This window comes from Osmia bicornis, chromosome 4, assembly GCF_907164935.1.
Source record: "Osmia bicornis bicornis chromosome 4, iOsmBic2.1, whole genome shotgun sequence".
Lineage (NCBI taxonomy): Eukaryota > Metazoa > Arthropoda > Insecta > Hymenoptera > Megachilidae > Osmia > Osmia bicornis.
In genome coordinates this window covers 2,680,662-2,700,091 of record NC_060219.1, presented here as the reverse complement: position 1 = coordinate 2,700,091, position 19,430 = coordinate 2,680,662, and the positions used below count along the sequence as shown (strand labels likewise).

Genomic DNA, 19,430 nt, shown 5'->3' with positions numbered 1-19,430 from the left:
AACAGGACCGAATTTCTCTCCTAACCAGACCTCTTTCGCTTTTAGAAACTTATTCCTCCTATGAATTTCCTGTCGATCACTCCTTTCCTTCATTTTAATAAATTTTATTTTCTAACGATTAACACATTCGCTAGCAGTGTCACTAAAATTATGTTCTAGTACCTCAGGGCTAATGACGAATGTATACCCCTTTTTTGTTAGTCACAATCAAAAATTGTTTCTCCAATTTTGAATAATCCAATAGGATTTTTTGCGAGTATATACGTCACATTTTTACCCTCGTCGAGGAACCATCCACCGAAACGGACTATTTTTATCCGGAAACGTATGCAAGACGGAAAGAAGTACGATTACATCGTGCACCCTTCTCTCTCTCTTTCACTTACCGTCTTCTATCCAGGGTAACCGTGCTCCTGCGTAACAAGGGCCTAACAGAGCTGTCAATCCGTCGATAAATTGAATGGAGGACCTAAAACCACCCTACATTTTCTGCCGTCCTTCACCCCCTTTCATCTCGGTACCGCGTACTCTTACACCCCATCGGCGGCGGTGGTGGCGACCCGAGGCTCGCACGATATTTTTTTTTTTCTCTCTCCGTAACAAAAACGTCTGTCTCTGCGTTTGACGTGTGATTCGGCTACCCTTGTGAAGAGATTTAAGGAAGCAGAAGAGTGACCGGATGTTGGACCGATGACATCCCTCTTCGTGGAAAACCTCCTCGAGTGCGTCGGACAATTTCTAATTTTAATCGTTTATCATTTTTATTTCTTCCGTTCACAGACGGAGTGAAAAGTCCTACCCCCCTTTAACAAATGTTGTATTTTCGAAATAATACTACAAATTGATCGTTTCTTTGAAGGCGTTCGGTTTCATTGATCTCTGCCAAGAATTGTGTGTATCAATGATAACATAGCTTTTCAAAATGCCAGTCGATAGACCAACAAATCCCAAACGACGTTTGATTAGGACCCAGTTGATACAAGGCTCGCGTTAATCGGACAGTGACGTATCGTCAGCTTCGAAAGAATTAGAAATGTTTTCCGTGTATATTATTCAGGGTAGATTGATCATTCTTTAACAACGACATAAATACGTGTCCTCCGCAACGGATTCTCTGACCAACGGTCTTGTTTCGCTACCTCCAATCGAGATCGATGGATCGTCAAGCTGGCCAGGTGCGTTCTGGTCAACTGTAACCATCCTTGCACGATCTTCTCGCGTACCTTTCACCCCCCTCCCCTTTGACCCTGCTTTCACGCAAAAGGCTCGCCGGTTAATCGAAAGTCGCGAGTGGACGCGGAGGAAAAACGAAGGGATCTTTCGAGGGACGAAGAAAAAATGTAGGGTGCGTCTATCCGCTTAGAGGACGCGTTAACCGGTACGGGAAACGATTCCTTTGTGCATCGTCGAAGCATCGATATGACAAAAACGCGTGGACGTACGCATCTGTGATGGAAATCGAAATAGGGTACCAGGTTGTTTTCTGTATATTAAAAATTTATCGAAAGCGATATAATAATTATTCACTGTGCTCGAATACAGTAAACGCTAGATTATTCCTCGCATTTCGAGCTCTCCTCGAACACTCCTAAGCAACAGGAAATTATCGAGCATCAATGGCACTCGTGTATCCTCCACAGTTTTTTTATTTTCGTAGCGCAAAGCGTTCCTAACCGGGAATTGCATAGCGGGGAATTAACGAACGCTTACAGTACCGATGACACCGAAAGCGACAGGATTACAAAGACGACAAGAGCTGGAAGTAAAAGAGAATAAAACGACATCGTTTCTCCTAGACCAGCTGGTGTTTTCAGGCTCTTCTCTACTCTATTCGCACACCACATGTTCGCCAGTGGGTGAACACGAAATTAATACGTGATCGGTATTATTAGGTTGAATCATTAGACGGTATCGGGAGCGGATAATTAGACGACTCCCGTAACAAGGCTGCGTTTAAATTTTATTTCATCGATAACGAGAAGATTAGTCGACCAACGAGTATATAGAAACTTTTCTCTCGGTGTCTAAGGTCCGAGCAAACAAAATGCGGCGCCTGTTCTCGTTCGAAAAACCCAATTGTTTCTCGTTGGACACGCTATCGAGAACGGTTTTCGACCCCAGGACTTTACTCCGCTCGCGCTAATCGACAACTTTTTACCTTATCATTATCAACAGACTCCCATTAGCGCGTGTGCAAATATTTAGTCGAATGAATCGCGCCTTTCGAACGCTCAACCCGGATCGTTGCCCTTTGCGCTCTGTATACAACGATACTCCGTTTATTTGAATTTTCATCGATTTTCTACATTTGAAAGAGAATTAAAATGATTCCTGATCGTAAGTAAAAAGAAATACAGGGGAATTTCTTCATGGGACAGATGAACGATGGAAGATTTCGATCGCATTCGAATCGATGTCAGAGCGCGAAGAAAATGAAATGCGGAGCATTTTCGAAGGTGTATTTAAATACGTGGAAAAAGCACGATTGTCAGATTCCAATCTCTCGTAACGGTCAATCGAGGAAAAAAACCGTCCACTCGAGAAACGTAACCGAACGATTTTTGGGTTGATCGTCGTATTTCTTTGTGGAGCCATGACCAACGGTTACTCGTCAACCGCTGATCAAGATATCGATTTAATCTGTAACGTTGCATCCCATGTAACACGGTACAATGGATAGATTTCAAGGTAGATTGGTTTGCATAAATTCAATCAGCAGAAGTTGCACAGTTTCCGTTACACGTGGAAAAAATCCTCGCAAAAAGTACCGGGAACGCTTGACTTCGTCGATTTTTAGAAATTTGTACCGTTTGGATGAAATGCTACTGGGATAGTTTTTTATTATTTTAAGTTCATGCATATGACAGCCGGAAAAAGATAGTGAAGGTTTCGCGATGCAAAGGAAAAGAGAGTATTTCGGTCTCACGTCGAAAGGGAACTGTACGTTACTTTTGCATGGCTCGTTGGATTATCGAGATTACAGAGGACTAGTTTGTTTACACCTTTCTGCGACGAACGGAGTAGATATTTTTGGAGAATATCGAAGAAAGCGTTAAGGGGACTTGGGTTGAACGTGTCGCTTTGTCTGCGTATATAACACGCAGAGTCGAGAAAGAAAGAAGAAAAACGTCGTAATTATCAGTAAACAGGACACATTGTTAAATATAAAAAGTTTCACTAAAATTTGTATACCACAAGAAACTCGAGTGTTAATTCAAAGTGTTAATATTCTCATCAATTTGGAATTTCTTACCGTTGCATTAAATATTATCCACTTCGTAAGTAGTAAATTTTGTTGACCGTTTCAATAAGCCTCCCGTAACGATTGCATAACGCGAATCGAAGAGGAATCGTTGCCACGGGCGCATCGAAATCCTCTTAAGAAGGAACAGCAAACTGTTCTGTGCTTTTTTTTCTGTCGAGGATCCAAAGCGTAAAGCTTCTTATAACTTTAGAACGTAAATATCCTACGTGTAGTCGAGGCGATTGCCGATATCCCATACGCTTTCTCGCTCGCCCACTTCTTTCCTCTATAACACCCTTAAAACAACCGCGCAATTTCGAGAATGCGAGCGGAAAAGTGGAGGAGAATGAAGAGAAATCGGAGAGTTGTTCGATACCAATTAAACAAGTCGCGGGTGTTTGCTACCGGGAAAAAACGAGAAATCCCTAATATGAAATGAACAGAAATCTAATTTCGTTGTGCGTGTGCCGGACGGAATAGGGAAAAATCGTGTTTCTCCTCGTCGAAAGTGTCGTTTCTAAGGATCCCAAATAGACCTCCCTGTATTTTCGTACCTGATCATCTGCGTCGTAAAATTATAAAAGTGTAAACAGCCCCAATAAGTTTGTTGCCGGATACACGAGGTTCCGTCGACGAAAAGGTCGAACATTTTAGGGCCCGCCCTTTTGTGCGAAACTAGAGCAATCCTAATTTTAATTGCAGGTACCCACTCTTGTTGCACGTTCCTCGCCTTTACCACTCTGACAACTTTTTCCTTTGCCTCGGACGATGTTCTCTTCTATATACAACCTTTAATAGGATCATCCAGAAGGAGTGTAAAACGTTCCACGGTTAGAGACCCTAACGTTTAGCTGTTCGTACAGCACGGTTCAACAACCCTACGGTCCGTTTTACAACCAACGAAATATTGTCCAGTCGTTGGACTATTTTTCAGCATGTTTTTAAGGTCAACCAGGCACTCTTGGATTTTCTTTTGTATCGTGTCAGACAATTCGAGTTTACCTTAGGAAGCAACTTGTTGCTGAAAATATAAGGACATTCATTTTGAAATGATTAAAATATTTTCTTTTTATACGTAGATGAAAAATGGTTCACTGTGTCAAACGTGTCAAAGGTTTTAACTTTGCACCAATTCACAAAGCAACGCGCGTAGGCAGGTATTTGAAAGGGTTACAAACCTCATCTGTACGTACAATGGCCTAGCATCAGGTAGAAACTTTCACGTTGTACGCCCAAGGGTTAAGTATCGTAATAATTGCCAATAATCTGGCCATTGTAAACAGTTTTTCCTCGCCAATACCGTACTTAAGCTTCTAAAAAAAGTGTCCATTTCTATTTGCTCTTTTTATCAGTACGATTAAGATTGCACAATCGCGTTATGGAAATTCTGGGTACTTTCTAACCCTTTTGCACCTCGAGGGAAGGATTATCATATATTTTTTTAAAGAGAAATCGTTGCAACAATAAGGTGTTCTCACTTATATATTGGACGGATATTCGGACATTCTACGTGCCTGAAATCTCAACTCAATTTCCTACAGAAATTGACCAGTACACTCAAGGAGTACCTTAATGCTTAGCACGAGGGTGAACATCGTGACCAAAGAGATGTCCAGCGGAAAAAAGTGCACACGAGGGAGAGATGGCTGTTGTTACATCGATCGCTTCGCTAATTCACCAGCCACGTATCGAGATTCCGCTTTTCGATCCTGTCGTCGGGATACACCACTCTCCTCCGTCTCCCTTTTCATCCCTCGGTATCTCGGATCTCCGTCTCTATCCGTAGAACTACAACAGACTGACAGGGTGGAGAGCATGCTCTCGCGAGCGCACCGGTGCTTGAACACGAGCACGTGCGTGTCAACAGCCGCGAACACGTATTCCTCTATCTTTTCACACATACACACGTATGCGGTTATGTGTGCGCTTAGAGCAGAGCATTCTTCTAGTTTTTTATCGAGCAGCTCGGTCCCGTAAGTTTTTGGCTGCAGGCACGCGCTCAGCACGCTCAACGGGGCAGGTGAGAGAAGGAGAGAGAGAAAGAACGCGCGTGCACACACTTTTCACCCCCGAATAAAAAAAGAAAAGAAAAGCAAGCCAGGGGTTAGGATGAAAAGTAGGAGGGCGCGCTTTTACGCTAGATACGTTTTCCGAAAAACAGTGGAAGCCCTGTGCTTTATGCGCCGCGTTATCGCCGGCCGGAAGTCGCGACCGATGAAAACTCCTCGTTTCGTCGCGCGCGCGGTACAACGCGGCGCAGCCTGCGTAAATTGCATTGTTCGAGATTCGTTTTTTCATCCGACCGACTGAAACAGACACGAGTTTCGCAAACAACGTAACGCGGAACCGTCGAACAAGCACCCTGCGAACACACTGTTTTCCTTTTTTTATTTTTTTATTCGTGAACAGGAGATTTTTTTGAATAGAAACAGTGTAGGGTTGTTGGTTCCGAGGAGATAATTATTCGCTTGCGTTTTACCATCACGTTTTCAAAACGTATAATTGGAGGATGCACCCGGCTGTTGTATATTTAATATCACACCCTATGTCTTCCTAACAGAGAGTTTGGAAAGAAAGCGTAGTTTACCGTGCAATCCCTATCGACCGCTGTTGAATTATTAACCCCGGTGACAAAGTTTCGCGCATATAGTACATGTAGATAGTAATGACAGGTAGATAGTAATGACAGGTAGATAATGAAAAAATGATGGTACAATTTCTTTCAATAAAATTTATTTTTGAGAAAGATATAAGAAAAATTGTTTCTTTATTGAAGCTACATCCTGAAGCGCTTTTGGAAATGAAAAATCGAGTGGGAAAAGCTTTCCTATTACATTTTGAAGTAGATATTCGAAACTTCCTTTTCAATTTCTTATTCTGAAAAATTTGTCTTCTTTTTTATTTAAAAATTTTATTCATAATCCTTTTATTCCTTATTCGAAATAACTTTTCTTCGACACTGTCCTGTGATCTGAAAGGGTAAAGGAGGTTCGGTTTATAGTTGCGGGATATCGTCAACCTCTCTTTTTCACCCCACCCATGTACTCTATCTTTTCTCTCACAGGTTTCACCGATTACCCAGCTTCTGTGGCCGTTCTCGTCCATCGTGACAAGAGAGAGAGAGAGAGAGAGAGAGAGAAACAGTCTTCTTCCCTACTCGCAAGGCCTCCCCACCCTTTAAAGATCACGGTCGCAGGTTCACCCTTGTCTCGTCGTTTTCCTTCAATCCATCTTTTTCCTTTTCTAACGCGCGCGCACGTTTCGTCCTCGTTCCACTTCGTTATTTACCGTATCTTCTCTCTTGCAGCACCCTTAACGTCTTCCCGTCGTTCGTCTTCGTCCAACACGCTTGATCCCCTGACGAGGCACGTTTCTGCGACTCGCGCATCTAGGGTTGCGATTCGAGAGGGTAGAGAAGCCTCGCGGGAGTGGGGATAGGAAGGCCGAATGGTGGGGTGAGCCGAGCCGTGTGGTGGGGGATGTTTGACTACAGTGAGCGCGACTCGATTGTCAGTTAGTATTGGGTTAGGTCAGCCCAAAGTAACGTCGTTGGTTGTCGTCGTTCCTCGTGGTCGAACGACGACATTTGTTGTTTATAGTAGGGTAGTAACACATTTTCATGTACTTTGTTTCTTCTTTTTTTTTTCTGTTTTGTTTCTTGGTGCTTGGTTCCGCGGTACACGCGCCAGTTCCACTCGGGACGTCAACACGGACGCATCGCTCGATCCCGTACCCGACGGAGTTTGTGTACGCGCCTGGTGATAATTCCTTTCCCGCGTGGTTCTCGTATCGTCTCTGAAAGAAAAGAGAATATTACACGCGTTAAGACAATTCTTTTGTTGCTCACGACCACGCTATACACGTATACGTACGTATATGCAGTGCCGCATTGTTAGGTTATATACGCGCTCACCCACCTATTGTTTTCTACTCTCGTCGGAAGTGATCGCATTGTGCAAAGAAGTGGATGGAGTGTCATAGTGAAACCACGCATCACGGATCATAGAATGGCACTATCTTATCTACAAGAGGCGCAAATTAACGCAGGTAAGTTTCTCAATGCGATTCGAATCCACCCGACTTACCGCGAAATTCTAAAATCTATTTCCAGTATAATTGCGTCGTGTCGACGATACCGATTTCATGATTCTCGCTAATTTAAGTGATTTGTATATATAGTCGAAGGAATTTCGTCGCGTTACCTGTGTATGAAACGTGGCCTGAAAACAAAAGGGATCCTCGATTACTCCTTACGCGTTTGTTTTGACGCGAAGGTGATCCCGCTCTTTTTTCACTTCTGATATTACCCCGAGGTCCAGCGACCTAACCGCGTTGTTTGTTATTTACCCGTTGCTGACAAGACGGAGGAAAGTCATTACGAACGGAGCAAGGTTTTTCTGAGTTTCGGGCAGAGAGGACACGTAGCAACGTTGGCCCCGCGCCAAAGTCTAAAAGCGCTCGCGGCGACACGCTCGTGTTGTGACACATTGTAAACATCGATAAGCCAGGAAGATGTGAAAATCGTTCGACGGGGACAGGGCAAACGAAGAGGAGAAGTCAGTCGTGCAAATGAGCCACGTCGAGTATATTTCGCGGTTGCAACGTCCGACCAAAAATAGCCCACCTTCTCATACGAGATTGCTTGGAAATGCTCGAAACCGTCAAGTGAGCCACGCTATGACGTCGCTGCTCGTATCTCCGCGGGAACGCGTTTTCTAGGTTATAAACAAAGCACGATATATTTGGTTGAAAGTTGCGCGCGCAATTCACGCGCACGATCGAGTTCCACAATCGAATTGACGCGTCTCGATCATTCGATAATAAATACCTCGACATTCCCCGTATATTCAAACTATAAATTATGCAAAACTTCTATTTTAAATTTAACGTAGCGCGTATCAAACCGCGCGAAATTTAAATCTGTAGATTTTGATAAAGCGATGTAATTCAGCGACTCGCTCGGTAATGTTTTGATAATAAATTTTAATTAAATATAAAATTTAATAAAAATTCTTGCATCGTTTAGTTGTCGACTTCGTGTTTCGCGAAGAACGCGGCAAAAAGAGTGTAGCAAAGAAGAAGAAATTTTTATTCGGACTCGAGGAAAAGGGATTCAAAGGGAATATTGGGGTTGCGACCAATTAGGGGAGGGATGCGAGCGGGGGCGGTACTCCTGGTCGTGTTGCCGGGAAACGGCGATTGTAGGCTGTAAGAATCCTGGCCCACGTTAAGGGAGTTTTAGGGTAAAGAAGGAAAAAGAATAGAAGATCTTACGCACCCTTATTGATTCAACGGGTCTCATTACGGCCCCTCTTCTAAACGGTCCATTAATTGGTAAGTGGCGGTCGAGGCCATGGCTGCTTGATTCATTGTTTTCTTAAATTAAAAGTTGCTCTCGTCTTCGCATATATCCCGTGAAACATCCCCGTTGGAACTGGATAATTGCAATTATCGTGAGATCAATTTATCTTCCTCGGCGAATAAATAATAAGATATCAACGAATAATTCTCCTCTTGAATTCGAAATGTACGATCGAATTTTATATTTTACAAGTCGTTCACCGTGTCCTCTAATTTCCTAAACGAGCCACTTATTAAATTTAATTACATCGTTAAGCTTTTTCCAGCGTGACGTCAATCACGCCAATAAGCAATCACCGGAAAGTGCAACCCCAACGCACGAGGGGTTGCTTTTTCGAGAAAGCCTTTGCGCACCCTTTTAAAGTTATTTTCGGCAACATTTTCTTCGTGAAAATTACTCTTTCCCAGGGAGAAAATAAAAACACAGAATATTGCTTTTCGAGGTGAACAAGTTCGGAAAGTAATAAATTGAATTTTTCATAAAATTCGTTTAGTATGCGTTTCATGTGGAATCACGTTATCGAATTGCCGATAACTGGATAAAATTCACTTTCTAAATGAATGAAAAACCGCGTGTTCGTCGTGTGCACCATGGCTTGCACTTTCGCAGAGTCGTTGGCCTCAAGTCGAAGAGAGGCGGTACATCGCGGTGACGTGGGTGGGAAGTCGAGGCTTATGAATGAACCGTTCCGTACGAGAGTGTGAGTGAATGGAGGAGGATCGAACAAGAGCTCACGTGTGAGCAACGTGTGTGGGAGGGCGGACTGGGAGGAACGAGGAAGAAAATAGCATTCACCGTTCGTGCGATCGAGAAAGAAGATGTACGCGGGAGAAAAGATCATCCTCGAACACCGTACGATATTTGTACACTGTACACGTACGGTCGATTCTTGCGTTTCGTACAGGCACGTTTGTCGTATTCGACTCTTTTCTCATCTGACTGGGCGATGCGATTTGTTGCAAAATACGGTACTGTTCGTTAAACGTATCGATCAACAGTTCGAAAATTTATCTCTTCAATCTTTCGATTTTTTTTTATGGATTTCATTCACGGCCAATTTACAATTTAAATATAAAATTTCGTTACTGTAAATATGTAATTTCGAATGTTAATTAATAATTAGTTTGTTTATTTATCATATCGATACGACAGCCTCGACTACAGAGACTATAATAAAGTAAAGGGTTGAAAGTTTAACTGGAATATCGATTTAGGGCACCAATGGAATCTCCTCGCGTGTACTTACAAGATGGACGAATTTTTGTTTCAGGACTTTTAACCGGCCAGCACCTCGACATGAAGCAAGAACCCGAGAAACAGCCGGTCTCACCGCCTTTAAACAACAACACGTCCCAAGTAATGTTTCCCGGGATGGGCAGTACCACGGCGGGCCTGTCTATGCTCACCCCGCAGCAACTGCTAGCAGCTAGCAGAGCGGCGGCCTTGATGGCCGCAGGAATTCCTGTGTCGTTGCACGCAACACTGGCGGCGAGCCCGTCGCTTTACGGGCATCATCAGACTCTGTTCGAGGGTTGGGCGCCACCCACGGCATCATCGCCACCCTCGCCCCTTCATCATTCACCCGGGCCAGTGTCTCCTGCTCTTAGCACAAAGTCCACTTCGCGACGAGCGAACAACGCTGTGACCAATAACAATAACAATAACAATAACGTGGTGACCAGCAGCAGAGATAGAATCTCGAAGAAAGGTCAGACGACCAAGAGGAAGGCACAGAAATCGAAGGCGGACAGCGTGCAAGTGTCGGTCGAGGGTGGTGCGGATCCTCTCAGTCCACCCACGTCGATCAGCCCCGAAGCGGGCAAAGACGGAAGGGATAAGGTGTTCACCTGTGGAGTGTGTTCGAGATCGTTCGGCTACAAGCACGTGTTACAGAATCACGAACGCACTCACACCGGGGAGAAACCGTTCGAGTGTCCGGAATGTCATAAAAGGTGAGCTTATCCTTTCAATTTTCCTTAAACATTCGTTATCTTCTGCTTCGAATACTTAAAGAAGATTCTTATTTAATTGTTACAGATTCACTAGGGACCATCATTTGAAGACTCACATGCGATTGCACACCGGTGAGAAACCTTATCACTGCAGCCACTGCGATCGTCAGTTCGTACAGGTAGCAAACCTCCGTCGCCATTTGCGCGTCCACACCGGCGAACGTCCTTACGCTTGCGAACTGTGCGCGGCTAAATTCAGCGATTCCAATCAGCTGAAGGCTCATCTGTTGATACACAAAGGGGAGAAACCGTTCGAGTGCGAACATTGTCGTATGCGCTTCAGACGGAGGCACCACCTGATGCATCACAAGTGCGGCACCGCTATGAACGCCTCCGGACAAATTCCTAGATCGCAAGTCACCTCGCCGTCGTTGGCGAGCGATTACCTGGACGAGGATATCGACATCGACATCGACGTGGAAATGGAGGAATCCGAAGCTACGCCTCTGGTCACTAGAAAATCAAACAATCCGGTCAGACCGGCCCATCGCAGACTACCGAGTCCAGTCGTTAGCGCCTCGATGCCGATGCCGTTGAATCTGTCCGGTATCCCCGTCGATCTGCCGGAACAAACGGAACCGGAAGATCTATCAATGTCCACGGACACGCACAGGCCGCACTCGAACAGCAGCAACGGCTCGACGATGAGCCGCGGCAACGATCGGCATACGATTTCGTAGTATGATCGTCGAACGGGTTCGAGATCGTATCCTACTTCCTCTATGCTTTACGTTTCTTTCTAGTATCCGTTTCGTGTCGCAAGGAACACCCCTGTACTTCATTATTCATCGAACAATGGACATTCTTTGATTTACGTATCGAAGCGAATATTGAAATATATAATTTATTTGAATTCCGAACGACATGAAACGCGTGTGTTATAAGCTTCGTTCTTAGTGTAGGATCCGTGGAAAATAGGGTGTCACGGGCACCGGAAATCGTATCTAGATACGATAATCGTTCGTACCCGGTAGCCCGATGCCGTCCTTAGTTCCACGGACCTTCTTATTCGGTATGGGGGTCCCGATCCCATGGATAGTATATGTATACTAGAAAAGTTAACAACAGTGATTGTGAACCGATGCGTGGATGATTAGCGTTTATCGTGAATTTACTGGGTTCAATTTTGTTATACACAACAAAAGACGCTTCATTTATCCTTCATCATGTACGCCTTTGGTTTCCTGGAGTGAAAGTACAAGGGTGTAAATACAAAATAATACGAGTATTTGTTATAGTGATTCTAGAGGAGAACGCTGTTAATCGCTGATCTCGGATGTGTTACACAACAGGAACCTCTGATTCGTGGCACACGCCTAGCATATATGCACGCACACGCATTCGTCGGCAGATCGATCGCAATTTTTACAATTACACCACACGCTTTTCAAGGTACTGTTCAATTCTTGTTATAAAATTTCAATTCTATTTATTTTCTATAACATTACCCGATCAATTTGCAAGTGCAAACGATATTCATTTGTAAATTTCTTATATTTAAGTTAATTTTCAAAGAATTATAAACGAATCGAACTTGGGTTCATACAATAGAAAATAAGAGCCTATAGAGGAGGCTAAGAAAACCAGGCGGGGTCATCTTTTTTATTTTCGCTCATTCTCATGTATAATCAGAGGACCATCTTCGGCTTCTCCGATTTCCGTCTTTTTTCTGACGAACAGCCGGTTCATAGGATCCCTAGGATTCTTTTGTCCTAGGACGGACCGGCGGGCGTCTGTTTCGCGCGAACCAGTTTTCGCAATGATATACCCCGCGTGCCGAAAATTCGCAGCCGGTGGTCAGCAGTTGACTTTCTCTGTTCTCTGTGCGTCTTTCAATGGTCCTCTGATTTATGTCTGGTCCTGGCCATGCAAATTTCATTGGTGAAGCCGCCTCGTCGAGGTCATCTCGACCTCATTGTTCCATGGGGTCTTGTCCTCCGGACAGCGAGAAGAGAACGGACCCGACGTCATTCACCTCCCTCTTCCGGGTCTCTGGCCCCCCATTTGCTATTCCTCACCCTGCAGAAAAAGAAAAGGAACACCTTCGAAATATAACCGAACGTTTCTTGAAATAGCCTAGATTTGCATTGCCCAAGTAAATTGTACAATATACTAACTCCGGTTGGGAAAACTCGTTTATAGAGAAGCAGAACTTAAGTTTGCATTAAATTTCATGAATTTCGAAATTCTTAAGATTCTAATAAAATTTGGAATAAATGTTTGCATTCGAATCGATATTGCTTTATCGATGCGAATCGAATGCTGTATTGTCACTAGTATATTCTACTTATCTAGGGACGCAAACCTAGACTATATCAGGCAAATACCAATTATTCATAGTTGAAAAGTGAAAATCTGGTTGGAAACGCATCTGAGTAACAGACCTGATCCCTGCTGTGTTACACTTTCGCCACATTTTTCCGGAAAGTCCCGGCTCATCCGCACTTTTCACTCGTTATTCACGTTCAAGCTTTCGAGAAGCAATTTTACAGACCCCCCCTTTTCCTCTTCGTTTCACCAAACCGTGCTCGTTCGCTCACCCTTTTATACACGTGTTAGAACAGATCTCGAGCTCGTTTCAACGAAACGTTGCGATCTCTCGTCACGCTTGTTCTCCCTACGAGACGTTTTCTTTTTCCTCCCTGTTTCGAAAAAGAGAAACACGCGTCGTCCAGACGAGGGTGGCTCTTTTTCCATTTTGTTTTTCGTCCTTTCTATTCTTTTCAATTAGACGTTAATTGATTTCGATATCGATCAGTATCGACCGAGGTCAGCGGGCCTCGACCTCGCATTCTAAGAAAAAATGAGAGAACACCCTTAATTTAGGGTGTATTGTATATATATGTAGGATAAGATTAAATATGAATCAATGCATTCATGGATTGGAAATTTTTGAAATTCTCGAATATCTTTAGTTTTCATCTACGGTCATTTCGAAACAAAATTCTATGTTTTCTCTTTGTGAATTTGATGAAAGGCTAGTTTACGAATACTAGAAATATCAATACCAGGAACATTACGCTGTTGTGAAATATTATACGTTGCCGATCAATAACGTCGTGCGAAGCTTCAGGCTGAAAACTATATTAGACTATTTAAAAAACGGTATTTAAAGTTCCTCATAGTTTGAATTTTTTCCTATTCCTATTTTATTCAAACGACAAACCGTAGAATATGTACGTTTCACGCGCGATATATTTAGTGGAACAGAGTGAAACATTGTTAACTTTGATGGTCGCATATTTCTTATAATTTAACGTTTCTTTTCCTATCGATAAGATTTATACAGTGGTTGTAGAAAGTATAGCACCGATCGATGTCGAGTAACGCTTCGTAAAATGATAGTCGTATGAAACAAGTTGAATATTTTTGGAGATCCTTCGAAGCTTATACTCGCATTATTCGCAAAATTCTTTTTGCACGATATCTATTTTAGAGATCTCTATAAATATACAAAGTGATTTATAAAAATTAATTTACAAACAGAATTTTATGAGGTACCGTATCAAATTGATCATTCTATATCAGAAAATCACTACTTTCAGAGTTTAATTTCTACTTGAAACAGAATAGTAATAAAAACCGACCGTCAAAGTGTAAATCAGTATCCTGAACCAGTGCCATACTTATCCTTTACGCGTATTGAAAACATAAAGCCTGTCAGAAGTTTCAGAAAACAGTTAACTATTTTTCATTCGCGTGCGTTACACACGTGGAATATCGCAAAGAAATAAAAAAGATCGATGAATTGTTGTACATAATAAATTCGCAAGGATCGTTATCGTGAAAAAGAAATGAAACTTTTTCATCGTATAAATTCTTTTTTTTTTATACTGTTTTGTACGGAGAATAGAATTGCTTTGTTTATATATAAGATCGGGACCTCCAGACCCTAATGATTAAGAGGAATCGTGGGAGTAGGGATGTCAACGGAATGGCGGTGGCGTAGTGGACAAATGTAGCCGGCAAGAAAACCAGGGTTCGATTTCCGGTGCCGGGCCACGGTCCATATTTTTCACAAATTCCTACGTGTATACATATAAGTGTTATATGTTTGTGTCAAATTATAACGTTGTACGGATATGTAAACGGAGCCGGGGAACAATGTTTACGGAGCGCGAATCGAATGCAGTGCCGTTTTTCAAACAAATCATTTCTGAGTGTATTGTATCGTTACGATTTTAAAATCACGAGTATATTGATCAGTAACAATTTACATATATATGTAAAAAGTTTATTTCGAGTTTAATTTTACAGCGAAGCTTTTGAAAATCGAAAGCTACAAATATTTACAAATACATTTAATTTTGTTTCTTTTGTTAAAAAAAGCTAAATTTTAATGACGAATAGGGTTCACTTTTTTACTCTAAAGAATGATAAAAGTTTAATTTAAATATCGAAAGTTTCGAATTAATCAACATACTCGTGCATTTTATTTAAAAAACGTCTACGTATTCGAATCCGTATAAATGGTTCTCTGCTCGCTCGGATCCTCGATTAACGATTATGTACCTATGGTGTATACTCCTCTGTAATCTATGTAACTAGAGCTACGTATAGTTATAATTTTGTACAGTGATATGCAAACGCTGATATCGTATGCACGAATTCGTCGATCGTTCAGCCGGTGCCTCGGACACGATTTCCGAAGGTAGACGCCGAACGCGACCAAAACACGGTACAAATTTCAAATTTTATGCCTATAAGCTACACTAAATGTTGATTAACACGATACGGATGGACGATATTCTCGCTACTTCTAATTAAAGGTACGATGGCCACTTTTGAAGATTTCGAGGCATCCTCGACGCGTACCCCTTCGAAAATACGTCGATCACCACCAATGGTTGTTCCTACTCTCGATCGTTGATACATACATAACGTATATATATAAATATATATATATACACTGACACGCGATGGTAAACAGGTAAACACGATAGAACCATGAGAGAAAGAAAAAAATGGTAAAAGAATAGATTGGAAATTACGAGCAGAAGAGTTTGTTGTTCTCCTCGTGCCGTCGTTAATTTTGTGATTTCGATAGAAACGCGTAACAGCGGATCAAAATAGCACTCGATGTATACTATGAAACTGACACTACCTCACCAGACACCTAATATATCTCAACCACAAGACTGATTTTAAATAGTATTCCTAAATAGATAAGGAAATGGAAATAAGAGGGAAAAAAAAGAGATGATTATTATAAAGAGATTATTATAAAGAGATATTGCGCGTACAAAAAAATACGAATATAGAATGTTTTTCTAAGTAATTTAATTAATTATAGTACTCTACCTGTAGTTATTATTATTATTACTATTATCATTATTATTATCATCGTCATGATCATGCTACGTCGCTGCCAATGTCGAATTCCTATCTTGGATAAGAAACGAAGAAGAAAAAACCTTTGTATCATACGCTGTTTACTTGTAATTTAAAACGATTCCTCAACCTAAACCTTACCACCCCCGATATGCTCACCTCGCACCTCCCCCGGAACCTAACATTTCTCGCAATCACACGTACATACGACTCATTATAATAAATAAATGTTCCTGGTCTGTTGATGAAGTTTGACTGGTCTGTCAAAATATTTTTATTATTAAAAACTCACTGTTCAATCGTTTTCGTGATTTTATTACTGGCGCACTACCTACCCCGATCAGCAGATCAGCAGGACAATCCTGGCACCCTTTTTTAACTCTTGTGTTGGTATCCATTTCTACATTTTCTTTCCTTCGCTCTTCTGGATTTTTCAAACAATTTTTCATATTAAAAGTATAATTAACGGTTACCTACACGGGGGTTAGAAAATAAATTGCTTATCATTTGAAAATTTCGAACGATAAGCATCCGTTGTACCATTATAAAACGTTTGAAAAGAGTTGAACGAATTTCAGAGGAGAAATATCAACTTTCCCAACCACGTCAATAAAATCTGCAGTCCATTATCCGTGGAAGGACAGCGAGAGGACTCGAAATAAACTGTCGTTGGGCCACAAAGCGTCAATATTTTCACAACTCATCCGAGGTTGCATCTTGCATCAACGACGCTCAATATTGCAGGAAAATGAAAAAAAAAAAAAAAAATCAGAGAATGAGTGGTGGCTGGCGAAAGAGAGAGGAAGGTGAAAAGGGGTGGATGCTGAAAAACTGCCCCACACAGACACGTATGTACACACGCACCACCCCTCCCGCCTGTTCCTTTGGTTGAAACGGTGCACGAGTTGCATTCAGCTGCGCCATTCAATCCATAGAGTTTCCAAAATCTAGGATTCCGTGTTACATCGGTGTGTATGTGTACGCGAGCCCAAGAGAGGGCTGCTGGCGTTGTTAAATCGTTCAAGAGGGAGAAGGGCGGGTTAGCCCGTGGCACAGTGACACATTATGCCGTAATGTGGGGGCACGTGGCAGATGCAACAGCAGATCGAGTCTGACTGGATGGATGGATCGTGGATATCCACGGCTTTTTCATTCCAATATTTGCCTGTCACGAACTTTCCTACTCGCCGTTATCTTTTCCCGCGAACGAACCGATGAGTCGACAGACTTTTCAGCCTGCCAGAAGGACAAGTTTCAAATGATCCACCATCGTTGCTGAGGGAAAGTTTCAATGGTATTTTAATGTAATTCTGCCGCGATAAGTAACGACTGGACTAATTGATGGTAGAAGAAAATTACTGTTACCCAATTTCATCATAGAATCAATGATTCGCAATTTTATATCGAAAAAGGAGATTGCTAAGAGAATTTAAAACAAGGTCAGCTGTTTGGCGAGGAGATTCTATTCCCTGCTGGTGTTACAGTGCCTTTTGTACCCAAAACAGCTAGGACGCATCAAGAAATTCAACGGACCCATTCCTTTAGGAAGAAGAACTGTTTTCGAGGTCAGATTCCGGAAAAGACGGGAAGGTCTCTGGACCGCTATGTTGCTACCTGAAGTACCGGTACAAAATAGGTAAACATACGCAAGCTGCATCCCAATTGTTACACGCAACGACAAATTTCATTTCCATGAGCGAGATAACGATACATCGCTCTTTTTGAACGATGATTTATTTGATCAAAAATCCCGCTGCGATTTTGCATGGACGAGATAACGATGCGAATTCAATTACAATTGAAATGTAACCCATGAATTTTGATTTCGAAAACGTAAATCGATACCGAAGAATATAGAATGTAGAAATGGGTCGCTTCGTAATCCTCGAATCTACTTTGGTCATTTAACTTACTCGTAAGTGGAAAACAATGGAGTGTAAATCTTGTAAGACGCCGAAAGGGTGCTTTGCTCGGGTAACTTTCCGTCGAGGATGTCGAAACATCCTTAATGGAAGTCCTTCGGCGATATTTGCGTTCAAACGTTCGTCGAATAGATCCTAATGGGAGTTAAACGGTTACTCTAAACGGGAGTTAAAGCTCTTCGGGAAACGCGGTGCAACTAGTTCACCATAAATTTTCCATCGCGACGCCGAAGGCATAGACGTGAAATAATGACGTCGTGTGCATGCCACGCGTCCCCAAAAGAACGGCACAACGAGGGCCCTCTTCCGTTTCTACCTCCTTGTTTTTTTGTCTTTCTACTAAAAAAAAAAAAAAAATGCTCCTTTATAGCGGCAAAGCTAAAACGCGTGCTGCCACGAAGAAAGAGGGATGAAAGGGATCCTAGACTGCCACCCTTGGGCCCTTGGCTGGGCCACCGTTGACAATGCGCCAATCCGATGCAGCACCCTAAGAAACGCGATACCATTTACCCGAAGAAACCCAAAATTACGTGAAATCCAGCCGCGCATAAAAGTACTTTCAATCATCGGCTCCGACTATTCTTCGAGAAATCGAAGAATTCAATGACTTTCGTTAGTCGAAAATTTCAATTTCATTTTTATTCCAAAAATTCTTACAAAAATGATTTCTTCAAATCGGAATAGTTTATTCTTAATGTCATCTATGTACAAGGATTTATTGGACCTTGTCCACGAATTACAAGCAACTAAAAATAAGTATTCACCCGGAGCACCCAAACACTCAGACCGAACGTAAAACCGGAGTTACCCTCTTAAATTCCGTAAACAGCCTAAATTTAAATGACTTCCCGTTTTACGGAAGTCGGCTTTATTTCCAACATATGGCGATGGAACAATGAAAAAAAAAAAGGGAACGATCGACAGACCTATTTCGAACGTGGCCGCAAGAGGAGAAGGCGATCTCGTTCGAACGTCTTACTTCCACCTCTTTCAGATGCATTAGTCTCGATTTCCATGCAAACGACGCAAAGGAAAAGGACGAAGGATGAAAATTGGTTAAACTCGGATGTTTATGATCATCAAAGGTTCCTATTAAAAATCCTCTATACTCTTGGCCACTCGATGACCAGAGTATTTCCGGAAGTGAGCCTCGAGTGGACGACATAGAGAAACGGATCCGAATTCGAACGACCGCACGGGGGAGACGGCCAATATATTTTCAAAACTCGTTTTCCATCGAACGGTCGAAAAAAAAGGACAATAAGCTCTCCGGTGAGGGCCCGCTTTCGAGTCCTAATTATACAGCACACGCCAAATAAATGGGCCTCGTTCCTCGAAACACCGTTGGCTCTCGGCAGTCGAATGCTCGCTTCTCCGTGGCACATCTAACGATAAGTAGAATACCATATGGCGAATCCTTTTGCCACGAGTCAAAATCGCTAGGCACAAGTTGCACGACCTTCGAGCCGTTCGCCTCACAAATCATCTTTAAAAGCAAAAATTAAAGAGCCCACTACGATGGACGAGTTTATTAAAAAGGGTTAACGAAATTTTATATA

General features: G+C 42.4%; 1 protein-coding gene and 1 long non-coding RNA gene across 2 annotated transcripts; one reads left to right on the top strand and one right to left on the bottom strand.

The window, feature by feature from the left end:
- Nucleotides 1-6,947: 6,947 nt before the first annotated feature.
- LOC123987724 lies at nucleotides 6,948-7,848 on the bottom strand. The gene is made up of 4 exons (XR_006829326.1): nucleotides 7,552-7,848; nucleotides 7,330-7,464; nucleotides 7,162-7,266; nucleotides 6,948-7,039 (listed from the first exon to the last, which is right to left on the bottom strand). It is a non-coding gene; the product is annotated as an uncharacterized LOC123987724 (long non-coding RNA).
- Nucleotides 7,209-16,253, top strand: LOC114875069 (protein krueppel). The gene is made up of 3 exons (XM_029185022.2): nucleotides 7,209-7,291; nucleotides 9,877-10,558; nucleotides 10,644-16,253. The coding sequence occupies exons 1-3, from the start codon at nucleotides 7,252-7,254 to the stop codon at nucleotides 11,296-11,298; spliced, it is 1,377 nt and encodes a 458-aa protein (XP_029040855.1). The 5' UTR covers nucleotides 7,209-7,251; the 3' UTR covers nucleotides 11,299-16,253.
- The last annotated feature ends 3,177 nt before the right edge of the window (nucleotides 16,254-19,430 follow it).

What these genes read in the sequence shown, in the direction of transcription:
- LOC114875069 (XM_029185022.2), top strand. Translation starts at nt 7,252, where the DNA reads ATGGCACTATCTTATCTACAAGAGGCGCAAATTAACGCAG. An exon ending in AGAGGCGCAAATTAACGCAG is followed by an intron (nt 7,292 to 9,876) that starts GTAAGTTTCTCA and finishes TTTTTGTTTCAG; the next exon opens with GACTTTTAACCGGCCAGCAC. An exon ending in TGTCCGGAATGTCATAAAAG is followed by an intron (nt 10,559 to 10,643) that starts GTGAGCTTATCC and finishes TAATTGTTACAG; the next exon opens with ATTCACTAGGGACCATCATT.